Raw genomic sequence first — 16,272 nt, 5'->3', positions numbered from 1 at the left:
CAGAAAACTGTGCCTTAAGAAACATTTTTCGAGTAAAATTACCAATTGAACTATAGCCTTAGGACGCATAGAGTTCTCATTCCCATTGTGAAAATTCTGTCTTAATAAGGATAGAGAAGAAACAGCAATTCTAATTGTAGCTGGAGGTCAATTTTTCTACTCCTAACTATTCTTAAAGAAATGTTTATGAAGCTGAGTGGTGCTACCCTGGAGTCAGGAGGACACAAGCTAGCCTCAGAAACTTGGCACATACTAGCTGCGGGACCCTGGACAAGTCACCTAATCTCCACTGCTTTGCCAAAAAAGAAAAGAAAAGAAACAAGAGATGTGTTTTGATTTTAAAATCACTAAGAATCAACCCCCTACTACAAAGCTCCAAATACCTGTAGGTTCAGTTGTACCAAATCTGCCTCCCTCTTGGCTAATGCAGTTTCTAGGATATTGTTGTGTTCCCGTAAGGCTGCATTGGACTGTCCAAGACCTGTTAGCTTTCCTCGCTCATGCTCTAATTCAAGAGCCAACTTCTTATTTAACTCTTCAAGGCGTTTTATCTTTCTCCTAAAGCCTCTGGATTCTTGGAGCTGAGGAAAAAAGCATAATAAAAGACTATTGTGACCCGAGCTGGTTGTGCATTTTAGTGAGTAAATTATTTAGATGAAGAGTTATCACAAAGCAGGTTCAAGGAAATAAGACTACACCCAGAGTATGTCACAGATGTACAGAAATGTAGTACTATAGTTCTCACAGAATGCCAGACAGTAGTCAGCAATACTACAGCACATGAGACTCCAAGAAAGCAGCTTGAACCATCACACACTGCAATCACTACTCAGTGCATTACTGATGCTCCCAGAGATGGCCTCCTATCTTTTTGCCATTCCAAACTCTCCACCCTACCGCATCCCTTAATCTCTTCTTCCCCAAGAGAAAACAGACAACCACCTCATCCTCCAGCTCGATGACTTTCTCCCTGTATTCCTCCAACTCTTGACTGGTCAGAGAGATGATTTCTTGTAATTCCTTCTCTAGTACCATCTTACTGTGACCAACAGTCTGTAGCTCCAACTCCAGGACTTGGATTCGTTCCTGAATACAGAGGGGGCAGTTTCAGTTCTTCCTGCTTCATGAGGGTACATGACAACAATCATTCAACACATCTATCTCTCTTTGAGCAAGGGTAGTTATAAGGGGGAAGACCTGGTTCTGTTCACTTAATTTTTATTATAATACAAATATCTTAATATATTTCCTTAGAAGCTTTGCTTAAAAAGGTTTAACTTTACTTATCCATATCATGTATATTTTAATATTATAACAAATAAAACCATGGGGCACAATTTGGTATTCAATTGGTGAAAAATACAGAAGAGCTCTGAAATCAATAGGGGCTTTTCCTGTATGTTACTACTATATGGCAGAGCTGCCAGAAGCCCACCTCACAAGTCCTGCCAGCAGCAGAGACTGCTGAACAGTATGGAAGATCCCAAGAAAGTATATGGTACATCAAAATGGTAATTTATCCAACAATAACTTCAATAAAAGGGGGAAAAGTACATCTTTCTGATCAAACAGAAGATTAGGACTGGAAGGAACCTTAGAGAGCATAGGACCCACCACCTTCCTTTTAGATCCAGAAGAGAGGGGGCTGATACTCTTCCCCCTATATCTCTATGTGAGAGAGAGAAAAAGGTGACATGTGCCTACATTCTGAGCTTGGCTGTTTCCTCCATCTGTGATCTGGGCTCTGAGTTTGGTTAATTCAGCCTCTGAGGATTCTTTGGCAGTGAGGGCTTCCTGGAGGCGGCGGCTCAGGATGCCCACTGCATTCTCATAAGCTTTGTGTTTGGCTTTCATCTCTTTCTGGGCGCTGGTCAGATCTGAACCCAATCGCTTCATCTTTTGCTTTTGTTCTGTAATGGCCCTGGAGCAGAGAAAAGGAGAAAAAAAAATTGAGCTTAAAAAACATAAAACACTGAAATAAAATAAAATATTTAACTTCATATAATCTCAGAGTGTGGAAGGAACTTCAGAAGGCCTGTTGAGCTAACTCATGTCACAATATGATCAAGGTCAAAATCCTAGGAAGGAAGTGACAAAGAGTGACTCATTAAACCAATTATAAGACATGCAAGGTTTTCTGAGGTTTCAATTTGCATTTTCCTTTTTCAGAGCTCCTTGGGAAGGGTCCTATGAAATTCAGGGAAAACTGCCTCTCCTTACAAACCAAAAAAAAAAAAAAAATTGATTACTTCCCCTCCTTCAACCCTTCTCCCCTCCACCCCAAATCAGAGCAATAAATCAATTCATATTCCATGACAGCTTGGAGAGTATATGGTATCACCAAAATATCATGAGAGCAATATAGCTAATAAAGAAATAAGTTTTGCATGATTTCACATAAATAACTGATAGCACATTTCTTGACTTCTAAATGGATAGAGAAGTAGGAAAGTACAGAAATCAAAATTTCAAAAATATGAATGTTAAAAATAAAAATGAATCAAAAAATAATTTAAAGAAGGAAAAACAAAATATGGACTAAGATCCACCCATTCCATTCCAAGCATCCTCTGTGGACAGTATGCCCTAAGTTGATCAAGTCAATTGTTCCTTTTGGTTCTCAACTAAAAACAAGGAATTGGAGAGACAAAGGACATTTCCAACTCTTGATAGTCTTTGATTAAAAACTATGATTTGAATGCTAAAAGATAATGTCTGAATTGCTGAGCTTAAACTTCTGCCATTTCTACATGCAGGTTACAGAAAGAGAATGGCAACCCCAAAACAAGTTTCAAATAGAGTTTTTCCAAGATGAACCCAATTTCAAAGGGACTAAGGAAGCTTTTCATTGACAAGGACTTTGAATTGATTCCTTTTGTAGACTTGTGGAACCTTTCACAATACATGTGACAGATTTCCATTTTGTCCAATCTGCCCATCTGCAATATCCCACCTTGATTTTTTTTTTTTTCTTGAGGTGGAGCACACCAACATTGCTTCTTGACAAATAGGCATCAACCCAGAGTGTAATAATATAAAAACATTGATTTCATTTTAGGGTTTGTGCATATCCTGAACAAAAGAACTGGCTAATAAACGTTTTATGGATTTAAAACCTTTTTTCCTTGTTCACAAGTACATGTATATATTTAACAAACTTGATGCATGCACAATTAAAGATAAGAAGCTTAGGGGCTATAATAATATCTAAAAATTGTTTAAAAAACAAAAAATCTGGAAAAGGGTATATCCTCTCATGGATTTTTATATATGAAGAAATGTGAACAAATTTATAGAATGAGAAGCTATGTATAATATGAGGTAAACATGAGATACATAAGTATATTATGGAAGAATTTTATACACAAGATCACAGAATCATCAAACCACGGAAGCATGTATATGTGTGTGTCTGTATTTCTATATGTAGACTGTAGGGCTAACTTATGTCACAATATGATCAAAGTCAAGATCCCAGAAAGGATGTGACAAAGAGTGACTCATGAAACCAATTATAAGACATGCAAGGTTTTCTGAGGTTTCAATTTGCATTTTCCTCTTCTTAGAGCTCCTTGGGAAGAGTCCTATGAAATTAGGGGAAAACTACCTCTCCTTTCAAACCATACATACTATATACATATATGTGTATATATATATATGTGTGTGTGTGTGTGTGTGTGTGTGTGTGTGTGTGTGTGTGTGTGTGTGTGTGTGTATTTAGACGGCATAGGTATCTGTCCACATATATATAGGTATATAAATAAAAAATTAAAAAAACCCTACTGTGATGAAACCACAACCACCTGAACACTGGCATGTGTTTATCTAAAACTCCCATGCTTGCATTACCCTGGCAGCAGACACTGATAAGGCATCATGCCCAGAGGCATACTTACTTTCTTGCTTCTAGTTGCATTTGTTCTACTTGTTGTTTCAAAACCTCATTCACCTCTGTAAGGGATGCCATTTGTTCTCTGTCAAACTGCAAAGACTTGAAAATGAGAGAGATGGATAAACAATATGAGATGTTTAGAAAAGAACCACCTTTCAGGCTCTGCAGTGGCTGGCTTTATGTTAGGAGATGCTATTTTGACAGAGGTTTGCTAACTGGGGTGAACCTTATGATCCCATAAGGCTACATGAGCACCTACATATACATGGTTGAATAAACATTATTTGGAGGTCATCTGCTGTCTCAGATGGTGAAGTTTTTCCTTTATGGACATTTGCTACCTGCTATACTGAGAGTTCCACCTCAGAGGAGTTATTCTTAAAAGATGACACTCTGGAGCAATTAAGGGGTTAGATGCTTGTGAAAAAATCTTTTGGTAGCCTAAATAATCAAGTTAGAAATCACCACAAGATAACTCTGGCAGTACTGTCCAGACCTGTAACTGTGTCTCCATTTCATCTCGTTCTTTTTGCACTAGTTGGAGCTGTCCTTCGAGATCAGTCATTTGCTGTTGAACTTGGGATACTTCCTTCTGTAACTTGGAATGCTCCATTTCCACTGACTTTTTTTCACCCTGAAGCTTGATTAATTCTTGCCTCAGACTTCTCATCTCTGAGTCCAGTCTTTTCTTTGTGGCTTTCAATTCGCTGATCAGCTGGTCCTTGGAACTTGCATCCCTCCGGTACGCTTCCACCATCACCTACTAGGACATTCTAGAATTATAGGCTGTTCTTTGGATAGCATATCTAAGGAGATTTTTCTTAATTAAAAATCAATGTTTGAATAGTTTGCATGCTCAAATTCTATAAACAACTTTTTAAAGGAGGAAACTTGTGATAAAGTTTGCCTATACACATTTTTATATAGGTACATTTATATAAAATACCAGATTTTTGATGTTTCAATCAAATATAACTAAACTGAAATACAGATACAGAAATATAAAATCTTCTTAGGGACTATTGGTTGCACCAAGGGGTAGTGCAACCCCTTGGGTTGCCTGCAAATGCAGTGTTTGTTGAACATCGGTATTTATGTAAGTTAACTCTAGAAAATCCCATATACAGAAGCAGCGAGGGGGCGCAGTGGAGAGAGCATCAGCCCTGAAGTCAGGAGGACCTATGTTCAAATTTGGTCCCGCCCCCACCCCCATTTGGTTATCTGATCCTGGGAACTCAACCCACAGCTTAAGGAGCTGAGCTCCAGGGACAGCTAGGTGGCGCAGTAGATGGAGCACCAGCCTTGAATTCAGGAGGACCCGAGTTCAAATCTGGTCTCAGACACTTAACACTTCCTAGCTGTGTGACCCTGGGCAAGTCACTTAACCCCAACTGCCTCAGGGGAAAAAAAAATCCTATATACAGCAGCAGATTTTCAGCTGGTGTGGACATTTTATACCAAGAAATCAATCAAAATTGCAAATGCATTTTATAAATTTATTTGTAAAAACTAATGAAGCCAAGGGTTAAAAGTCTGTCTTCATGATGAGCTAAAAAGTAATGTTTCTATCTATAGTGTGTTATATTAATACACATTTTAGCATGTTATTAGCACTTGAAGGAAATGATGAGGAGCATCACTCTACCTTTTGTTGAAGAAATTGTTCCTTCACTTTTTGAGTCTGTTTTTTAAGAGCAATACCTTCTTGCTGCAGGTTTTCCACCTGTGACAAAATACAGACATATTGTTACACCAGGGAGACATGGTCTACTAAGGTTCTGTTTTTGTGCAACAAACATGAAAAAAAAAATCTCAAAGCCCATTTATCTTGTCCTACCCTCCCAGCCTCCCATATTTACTCATAACCTTGAGGCATCCTAACCCTACCCTTCTCTTTTCCTACCATCTCTTTGTCTCTGGGGCTTCATCACCTCTCATTTGCACTATTCCGTAAGCCTCCTAATTGGTTTCCCTACTTCTAGTCATCCCCTTTTCCAATCTATCTTCCACAAAGCTGACAAACTGACATTTATACAAAGTTTTATTGATGTCTTTAATCATTTCCTAATATATTATCCATTTCCTGAGAACCTTGCTTTATACAAAAGAAAAAGTCAACTAAAACCAGCTAACCCAATGGGCATGTCTGAGAGCACAGGCAATGTTCCACACCTTCAATCCCCCACTTCTCAACTGGAAGTAGTGAAATGTTTCATCATCTGCCCTCTGAAATCATTATCAGTCATCACTTTTGACGCATGTTCAAAAGCTTTTAAAATATTGTTTTTACCAATATTACTGGAGTGCTTATATATATTCTCCTGACTCTACTTTCTTTGCTCTGCATAAATTCATGAGTCTTTCTGTATTTCTTTGAATGCTTTACCATTCTGAAAAGCACAATTAATCTTCGAATAAATTAATATGCCACATCTGTTTCAGTCATTGCCCAATTGATGGACATCCATTTTGTTTCAAATTTTTGTGGTGATCATAAAAAGTGCTTCTGTGAATATTCTTGATAGAAATATGACTTCTCTACTTTTGAGGTCATTGTATCAAAGGTTAGTAATAGTTGCTACACTAATATTTCTAAAACTAAGGTAAAGTCATGTCATTTTATAGTGTCATTCTCTTGCTTAAACATGTTTAATGGGAACATTATTTGTATGCAAAATAAATTCTACAATCTGGCATTCAAAACTCTCCAGTCTCTTTCTCGCTAGCTATGCCAGGTTTATTTCTTATTATCCTCCTTTCATTTATTATTATTTTCTACTAGCTGGCTCCTCAATTCAATATTCTATTTCCATGCCTTCACACCAAGAGATCCTCCCATACTTGGAATGTATTCTTCCTTCTCTCTCTGTCTCTTAAGATTCCCTCATGACCTCTGACATTCAGTTCTAATGTCCCCTACCAACATGAAGTCTTTCCTGCTCCCATGTAACTCTCTCTCTTCAAATGACCTCATGGGCTATTTACCTGTGTACTTGTTGGATACTTCAAGCTCACAAGTAGAGTGGGATGTCCCTTTTGTTTTTGTTTCTCTAGCACTTAAGCAAGTGGTGCTTAATAAACTTGCCCAGACACATCCTGATTGTGCTGGCAAAGCCTGAGGACAGACTGAAGGCCTTCCTGCTTTCTGACTTAGAGCTATTCCTTAGAAAGGTTCTGATACCAGAGATAGAACTGAGGTACAATCATCAAGTCTAAACAAAGCACCAGTGAGACTGACACAATCATCATCAATGAAGGGAAGAACAACATCTTTAACTAGAGGCTCTTCCACTTCCATCTGGGGACACTGGCCTCCAGGCTGTTCTACAAACAAGACCCTCCATCACTCAACTCTGGGCATTCTCTCTGACTGACGTCCTTCCCAGAACACTCTTCCTCCTCCATTTCATCTGCTTATCTCCATCTCTAACAGGAAATCTTCCCCAACCCCTGTTACTTTCCGTGCTTTTCTTCTGTTAGCTCTGTATAATAGAGCTTGTGTGTGCATATTTGATTTGTTTTTGTCTCCCCTGTTAGACTGTATGTTCCTAAAGGTCAGGCACTATCTTTTGTCTCTTTTGAATCCCTAGAGCTCAGTCAGCACAGTGCAGGTACATAGTACTTGCTTAGTAAATGTTTACTGACTACTCATTTTCAGATAATAAAACTGGGGCTCCAAAGAGTGCAGGAATCTGTCCTATGTCAGTGTTAGTGCATGTGAGACAGGAACTAAACAACCCTTTCCCTGTGTACCTGGCTGCACTTGACTGCGATCTCCTGCCTGAGCTGCTCCAAGAGCTCTGAGGTGGCGTCCGCATCCTCCTCCAGCTGCTGGGCACTGCGGTCAAACTCCTCCTTGCCTGCGCGTGCTGCCTGCAGCGCCACCTCCAGGACGATCTTCTCATTCTGCAGGAACTGGAGGGTCTCCTCTTTGGTGCTCACATCCCCTTGGAGCTCCTCCAGGCGCGCCTGCAACTCCTCATGGCGGGTCTGCAGCTCGCCCAGGGCCTGCTCTCGGGTGTGCAGAGTCTCCTGGCTCTGGGTCAGCTGCTTCATGAGGTCTAGGTGCTCCTGCTGCAGGGCATCCAGCTGCAGGTCCCGCTGATGCAGAGTCAGCTTTACCTGTGGGAAACTAAGGCTGTAAGCAAGTCTGCACCTTCAGGACAGGTAACCAAGAATGCCATTTATTGGTTAGGCTCATCCACCAGCCCAAATCCCAAACCAGACACATGTTTGAGTGCTGGCCATCACGTTTTATTTGTGTACAAGCCTCAGACTGAACCTGTGGTCTTATGGATGGAGGGAACTGCATGTGTATAAGCTCAGTCCAGCTCATTGGTAACTTCTCATCTTATAGAATTCTGGGAGACCCCCAGAGGTTATCCATCATTACCGAGCCAGACTCTCACCTGCTGGAGCTGCTGCTCCAAGGATGTGGCGGAATCAGCCATTTTTTGTAAGTGCTCCTTCTCATCCTCAAACTCCTCCAGCTTCCTCTGCAGATCTTCTTCCACAAGGGACTTGGCTTCTTGGATCTGAATAAATGCCGCTTCCTGGTCCAGCATGTCCGCCTAGACACAAATGCCATGAGAAGGTTACACACAAGACAACATAGCCCCTCTGCCTCTCACCAGGCCCAGGTGCATGGAAAGGAATCTCTCTGAAGATGAGCAAACATCAGGATCTGCAAGAGCCACCACCAGGGAGGACATTTTGCCTTTCAAAGCAGAATAAGAGGGAGATAAAAAAAAGATGAATATTCTTACTTACACAATCATAAACACATTTTATCCCAAACAAAATGGCACCAGATTTCCCCAGGATTTGTCACTGGGACCAAAGATCAAACATTCAAGAGTGCCACAATCACCCAAAGGTGAGTGATAAAGATGGGGCCAAATAAGTTACTTGGTCAATGGAAGGGCCATTCCTATGAGAGCTGGGAACTACAGATGGAGAAGCTTGTTAATTTTTAGAGCTGGCAAGTCAAATTAATAGAAAAAGGCAGGACAATTTAAAAATCAATAAGCAAATCTACATATAAATACCATATTTATTTCTTTAAAGGTAAATCAAGTCTCATAAATCTCCTTGAATTCTTTTGAGTATATGGATAAAAAAGTACTAAATTTATTGATTAAATCTATGGGTTTTCCCTGTAGCTATCTCTGGACAACACTACATTCTCGGTGGAAATATTTATTTGAATGACTGACAATGTCTACATCCACATTATAAAAAACAACCAAAAAACAGCAAACACCATCAACTCCACCACTTGCTTAAGGGAATACTTTGCCAAGGACAAAAAGAACTGTGAAGAGGCAAAACCAAAAATGAGCACTGACTTCTAGCAATGACTTCTGCATTGAAGCGGTACTAAGAGTAAGCTTTCTTGGGGACGGGTGTCAGAATCAATCTCATATATTTTTATAGATAATCTAGAAATGACATCTGGCAGTTAATATTATTCCAAGCAGTGAAATTCCAAACTGATGAGAATGAATCTCTATGAGATCTCAAAAGTCAGAAAAACAGAAAAGAGAGCAATGAATAAAGCAATAAATGCTCTTAAGGATATAAAATGCAAATGATCCTGACAACTCTGACAAAGGAAAGGAATGTGGGAATACAAACTTCCTACATTTTCAACCTAACATGTTTTTATGCCCAGAAAAGGTACTAATGTGCTGATGATCATCAAAACAAGTGCTGGAAACAAGACATTCAATTCAACTCAAATCACCAAATATTCACTAAGCAAATACTACATGCAAGGCCTTATAGACACAAAAGGCAAGATCCACCAGGCTCTGCTCTAAAGGAGTTTACAATGGATAAGAGTTTTCCCTACTCAGTCTGGCTGGGTGGGGCTGTCCTCATTCCTCTGTCAACTGACTAGTCTTTTTGTACATGAAGAGCCCCAAGCTCTCCCCACAATCCCCTTATGTGTGAAGACCATGTCAGGGAGCTTCCAGTAGAGGCCAGTATGGGAGTGATGTGATGGATGGCTTGAAGACGGAGCAACATGAAGCAGGAACCCATAATCTGGGGGAAGAGGGATGAGGGAATAACTTAGGGTAAGGTGGGGCATCCTATGGATGAGAAATGACAGAAATTGAAAGATACACATTTTGTGTACAAAATCACAACTATAACCACACCCTTAATAGGATACATTCAGTTCTTATAATCCAAGTCCAGTAATCCAAGAATGATATAACAGAACAGGTGTGCTAAAGGGATTTGCAACTTGCAGATTCATGGTAGGTATGACTAGGACAAACAGAGGCTTAGTAAAATAGGAACTACAAAATGATCAGGTGTGTATATAGGAAGACATATAGGACAGTTGACAATATGAGCAGTTGTTCTTGACCCTTCCTGTGCCCAAGTCTTGTGAAACTCGGGAGAAGCCAACAGACTTCTCAGAGGAATAATTTTACATAGGTTTACAAAGGCAACCATTACACTAAAATATAGTTATCAAAATGAAAAACAAAACAAAACAAAACAAAAAAAACTGACAGAGCCTTGGCTGAGAAACCTTGATTTGGATCAATTCATGGATGCGATACCCAAAATGAAAGGTCTTAAAGGAAGTTAATGCTATCTGACATGAATCTCTCTCCTTCTGTGGCTGATGTGATGAGATCGCCAAAGTCAACTCTTTCTTAGGGAGACAAAACGAGAATACTGGGGCTATAGTCTGACATGACATGGCATCTAAGACTTTGGAAAAGCATTCTGAACCCCTGGAATCTCTCACTTTTCTTCTAACTTACACAACTAAAGCTCTTTCCACAGCCAGAACAAACACACCACGTGACTCTATTTCCTAAGTTGAATGATAATGGCGGTGCAAGAAAACATCATACAGGAGATGCTCACTGCATCTAAGGGGACATTGAGGTTCAAGCTTCTAGACCTGCTCCAGGGAACATTCTTTATACAAGAAGCACCAGGGCTGGGGGCTAGGGTGCAGTTTGAGAAGGGGAGAGGGAAAAGAGGAGGTTGAAAACTACTCTAGATAAAAAAGAACAAAAGAGAAGAGAGGTGGCAATGGGGACGGGTCAGGGTCAGCATTCAGATGGGCCAACAATCCATCTCCGCTTAGAAGAAAGGAGCTTTCTTCCTTGATTCTGCAACTAAATAATAATAGAAAGCTAAAACATGACAAATTCTTACCTCTATGTTTTGTAATTGGACAGCAATACGTTCCTTTTCCTTGATGGATCTCTGCTGAGTCTCTGTTAATTGATGGGACAACGACACATTCTCAAGTTTAAGGTGCTCGAGAATACCTGCCTGGGTCAGTTGCCCAACCTTGAGAGAAAAAAGAGAAACTCTGAAATTCAAAAGTTATTGGAGTCAACAGTGGAAAAAACACCTTCTTTAAGGGTCTGCTCAATTCATTTCAAATAACCTGTATTCAATGACTTCCACTCACTATTCTTATTAAGATATAATCAACTCTAAGTAATCTAGGACACTAGGACTCAGGTCAAAGACCACTTGGGTGATCCTGGCTGCTTTGAATGAATGTATCAGATACTCGCTTGATTTTCTGCTTCCAAATGGTGGGAGTATAATCAGATGCCCACTTTGATTTGGAGGTGACTGTGATATGGGAAAAAGAGTGCTTTCAGAGCTGGGAGGGAGAGAAGGGTCAAGGAATCTGTGGGACCCATTTTGCTACCTGTAAAATGGAGACCATACCATCTTCCTTCTAAGGTTGTTGGAAGGATTGAATTAGAATGTTTATTCTAATCCCTTTATGTGGTGGTGTGTTCCTGAGAGATAGATTGATTGAAAACTGGAAAGGAATGGTAGGGGCTTGCCCCAGGACTCTGTTTAGTTTCACATTTTATTAATGATTCAAACACAAGTGACATGTTTAGAAAACTCTGTAGATGATAGAAAGCTAAGAGGTAGCAGCAAAAGATTTTAAAGAGTTCTGCTTAGAATCACACTATTAATAGATATCAGACTTGTGATTTCATCAGAATACAGAACTCTCAGATGAAGGAACTCCTGCTACTGATACAAATTAGTATCGTCTGTGTTAGAGGCTAAAAATAACTAAATGAAATTAGGCAAGCATAAACAAAGTTTCACATTTTAAGAAAAAAAATTTAAGGACAGTATGGGGTAAGTTTGGGCTTAACAGTAAAAAATCTTGAAGTTTTCATTGCTTCAAAATTCTATAGTAATATAATGGGGCTGCCCCAGGATGCTCTGTATTAATAGAGCTGGGTCAGGTTTGAGGGGTAACATCCCATGTTAACCAGAGTGCTCCCAGAAGAAGGCAATCAGGATGGTGAAAGATCTGAAAAGAATGTCAGAGAAGGAAGAACAGAGCAACTTATCCTGGGGAAAAAAAAAATGGAATCTTGGAAGGAAGACATACTTGTTGCCTTCAAGTATTTTCAAGCCTATTAAAGGAAAAGCTCTGAAAGGCAGAGTTAAGACTAATGAGTAGAAGTCATAGGGAGTTTGACTTCAGCTCAATATAAGGAAGAAATAAGTAACAGGGCTACCAAAAGTGAATTGGACTTTTTACCCAGTAACAACTGACACAAACATGTATATATAAACACACACATATACATACACAGCATTTTAGAGTTTACAAGACACCTCCACACCTGTTACCTTATGTGATGCATTAGGACCTAGGAGACTTCTTTACGGTGTTTTCAATTTTTACCATTGCTACTATTGCCCTCACCTGTGAGAGGCAAAGCACCTGCCCAGGGGAATGTAAGAGGAAGGATTTGAATTGAGGTCCTCCCCAGGCCATGCTGTCTCCTGAGAGTAAGTTCCCCTCAAGTGTTCAAGCAGAGGCCAGATAACAAATATGTGGGAGTTCTTCTTCATGACATAGGAAATGGAAAATGAAAATCTCTAAGGTCTCTTTCAACTTTTTTAAAGACTGAGAACCCCTGGGTGGCACAGGCAGAAAGAGGCCCACTCCTGGGCCCACCTGCACTGCTGTCTGACATGGAAGCTGTGGACTGCTCTATTTCTGGCTCCTTGTTGACAGCCCAGCAGTTACCCTGCTCTCAGAGGCTTCCCAATTTTTGTCATGTTTAGTGCAAATGTCCAACTGCAGCTCAGAGTTCCCAAGCTCAAGCAATGCCCTGGCTTCAGCCTCCCCAGCAGCAGAAACTCAGATGTATCACTAGGTCTGATATAGTTTTCAATACTGAAAAACTCTATGGTCCTTCCCTAAGGCTGATGGATTCCAGTTTGAGAATGACTGCCCTGGTCCCAAGAATGGATGGAAAATGATAAAGTACACAAAAGCAAATGAGTCCTATAAAGCACTACAGAAAGTAAGATTGTTATAGCTCTTACTAGTATGTGCTATGACCCACAAAGGAACTGTGCTTACCAAGCACTGAAGCAGTTGAGCAAAGAACCAAGCTTTCAAGACCAAAAACTACATTATATACGAGAAAAAAAAGACCAATTGTCTAAAAGACTCAAACCATAGCTCAGATATTATGATTTAGATCATTCCCTGTCAAGAAAATTCAAATAGTATTGGAAAATGAAAATTTTTTGGTTTACTAATGGATCAAAGTAAATTAAAAAAAAAAAAAAAGTAAAAATATAATCTCCTTTTACAAATTTACAAATTAGCTAATTCTTAGCCCTTGTGACATTAACTTGGAGACAAATGATTTGTATTTAAGTAGAACTGATTCCAAGCCATAAATACTGGTGTGAGTGTGTACTCTGGGAACAGCCAAGGTGGCTGACCAGCCAGTGAAAGGCCTACCTGGATGTGGGCCATCTCGCTCTGCAGCCTGACCCGAGCCTCCTGGGCCAGGGCCAACTGCTGCTGGTACCACTGCCGGACCTTCTGCAGCGAGGTGATCTCGCTCTGGGAGGCCTGGAGCCTGCTGGTCAGCGTGCTGCGCTCTAACTGAACCTGCTGTAGTTGGTTCTGTAAAGCTGTCATCTGCTGCCGAAGGTCATGCACTAAAAACAAAACCCATACCAACGTCAACACCAGTTTTCTCCCTTGACATGCCAGAACTCTAACAACACAACACATACATGTGTGGACACCCCTACACTGTCTATCTCAGCAGGTCAATAATATCCATAATCAATCACAACAGACCTCTGCTTGAATGCTTGCTATAACCCAGTGGTCCTTAAATTTTTTAAACAGGGGGCCAGTTCACTGTCCCTCAGACTGTTGGAAAGCCGGACTAGAGTAAAAACAAAAACTCACACTCTGTCTCTGCCCTCAGCCCATTTGCCATAACCCGGCGGGCCGTATAAATATCCTCAGCGGGCCATAGTTTGAGAACTCCTGCTATAACTAATGGCCACGGCCTCTGCTCAGGTGCGCAGTGGCATGGGAGCTCCAAGAGACCCAACAAGCAGCCCTGGGAGCACTCCTGTGCTCGAGCCCTGACAGGAGGTTCACATGCTATACTGTGGCTATACTATGGCTTTGTATGAACATCTTCTCACATGCTCAGAGTCCCTAACAGGAAAATGAGATAAAGCGTCAGAAATGCAGTGCCCCTTGCCAACTGGCTGTTCACAGGTAGGCTACAAAACAAAGGCCTCAGAAGTAGCCTGGTAGAGTGGACAAACTGCTGCTGGACCGGGAGACCATAAGCTCCAGGACTCTGTCTGCTTTAGGCTCTTAACTAGTTGCGTGACCTCCATGTTGCTTGGGCTGCCTCAGTGTGTAAAGGCTACCTGTGTTGTCCTTGCTGAGGATGCTTTTCTGCATGTCCTCCACTTTCCCCATGAGTCTCTGGTACTGTTCCTCAGCTACTTGGAGATCATTGTTGGAGGAAGCCAGGCTGGCATTTTTTGCCTCGAGGGTGTTCTGCAGGTCAGTCATTGCCCGTTCCAGATCCCAGCAGGACTGCTTCAAGGTATCCACTTCCGAACTCAGTGAATCCTGTTTCTGCTGGCTGTTTCGGCTCTGCTCCACCTGGGCCTGAAGCTTGGTGTCCAAGGCTGCGAGCTGGGCTTGCAGCTCGGTCTTCTCTTTAAGGGCCTGAAACATTTTCCAAACAATAAAAAAATAAACTTTTCAGGAAAAAAAATTCACTTCTTATAAGCAAGAAATCTAAATCAACAGCCATCTCCAGGAATAACGTGAACCAGGAAAGTGCTATTGTGAAACTACATACTGCCCAAGTGCCTACCAGTTGTGGATAACACATCTGTAAGACCAGAGCAGATTGTGGAGAAACTGCCATTTCTAGGCCCTGCATTAGGGCTTAGGAGACTTCTGACTGGTGTTTCCAATTTTTACTCTCAGCAAATGACTTGCCTTTGTTGGACCTTGCATCTCCTTATCAGCAGAACAGGCGAACCATGCAATGAGATTACCAAAACTCAGAATCTCAGAGATGAAAAGAAGTATGGACCGGCAGGCCATCCTATCAATCAGTAGCCTACAATAGCCCCTCCTCCCAAAGCCTGGGGAAAGGAAACAGCCTTTCTGCCTTGAGGCAAGGGGAAACACCCTGTTCTCACAAGGTAGTTCACCCCATAATGTGTGAGAAAGGAGCCCAAATGTGCCACATTATTAGTCCCTCAAACTCCCTCTCCTCTTTGGGCCAAAGTGGCATTGCATTCAAATTGCCCCAAGGTAAACAAAAAAGGTAGCCCGGCTATCATTACGTTTCCTCCTCGATCCTCAATAGAGATTAACAGTCTCTAAGAGTCTCACTCCTCAGAATTAAACTATACTTACTATGTCCTCCCAAGAGGCCTTAACTCTTTGAGGGCAGAGTTTTTAAATTTTACTTTGTTATGAGGATGTCTTTATATCCCCTGGTTCCACTGGCAGGTACTTAATGTTGGTAGGATGGAATACTACATGAATATCCAAAGAGAAGGCATCTGAGGCCAGTAAAGGAGTAGCTGCAGCCTCATGCTACCAACTCTCTGTTCTGACTCCAGGCCCTGCTCACTCCCCTCAGCTCTGTGCACAGATTAGCAGAAGAAAAGGGTAGCAAACCTGGTTCACTGACCAATTGTTTTCCAAAAAGCTCTGGCTGAACTACAATGTAACATTAGGAAGACTCAACATAGACCAATTACCTGACTAGCCTCTAAAGACAAGGCCTCCAGCTGCCCTTCAAGCCTCATTTTCTCTTTAAGAACCTGTAGCATTTCATCATGGGTTCCAGCAATAGAGCTCTCCATGGATATGCTGAAAGGGAAGACATGCTTTCAGAGGGAGGCAGTGCAGGAAATGTCAATATTATTCAATGACAGGCTCAGCAAACAGTTACTTAGCACTGACTGCGTGCAGAGCTCTGTGCTACAGACACAGTATAGATAACACATGGGTTCCTCAGCCTCCTGGAGCTCAGGGTGGGCACATGACA

General features: G+C 41.2%; 1 protein-coding gene across 2 annotated transcripts in view; it reads right to left on the bottom strand.

Annotated features, from left to right (window-relative positions):
• The window catches only part of GOLGA3 (golgin A3), a 40,420-nt gene that overhangs the window by 10,608 nt on the left and 13,540 nt on the right, over window positions 1-16,272 (bottom strand). For both annotated transcript variants that reach the window (XM_074300182.1, XM_074300193.1), the window contains exons 6-17: window positions 15,983-16,094; window positions 14,621-14,927; window positions 13,680-13,882; window positions 11,081-11,218; window positions 8,302-8,463; window positions 7,646-8,014; window positions 5,538-5,615; window positions 4,389-4,652; window positions 3,897-3,991; window positions 1,705-1,921; window positions 943-1,086; window positions 384-581 (exon numbers count right to left, since the gene is read on the bottom strand). In XM_074300182.1, coding sequence (XP_074156283.1) covers window positions 384-581; window positions 943-1,086; window positions 1,705-1,921; window positions 3,897-3,991; window positions 4,389-4,652; window positions 5,538-5,615; window positions 7,646-8,014; window positions 8,302-8,463; window positions 11,081-11,218; window positions 13,680-13,882; window positions 14,621-14,927; window positions 15,983-16,094 — 2,287 coding nt within the window. The remainder of the gene's footprint in view (window positions 1-383; window positions 582-942; window positions 1,087-1,704; window positions 1,922-3,896; window positions 3,992-4,388; window positions 4,653-5,537; window positions 5,616-7,645; window positions 8,015-8,301; window positions 8,464-11,080; window positions 11,219-13,679; window positions 13,883-14,620; window positions 14,928-15,982; window positions 16,095-16,272) is intronic.

The sequence above is a fragment of the Sminthopsis crassicaudata genome, chromosome 1 (assembly GCF_048593235.1).
Source record: "Sminthopsis crassicaudata isolate SCR6 chromosome 1, ASM4859323v1, whole genome shotgun sequence".
NCBI classification, from domain to species: domain Eukaryota; kingdom Metazoa; phylum Chordata; class Mammalia; order Dasyuromorphia; family Dasyuridae; genus Sminthopsis; species Sminthopsis crassicaudata.
Note: the sequence above shows the minus strand (reverse complement) of the source record. Positions and strands in the feature narration are given on the sequence as shown.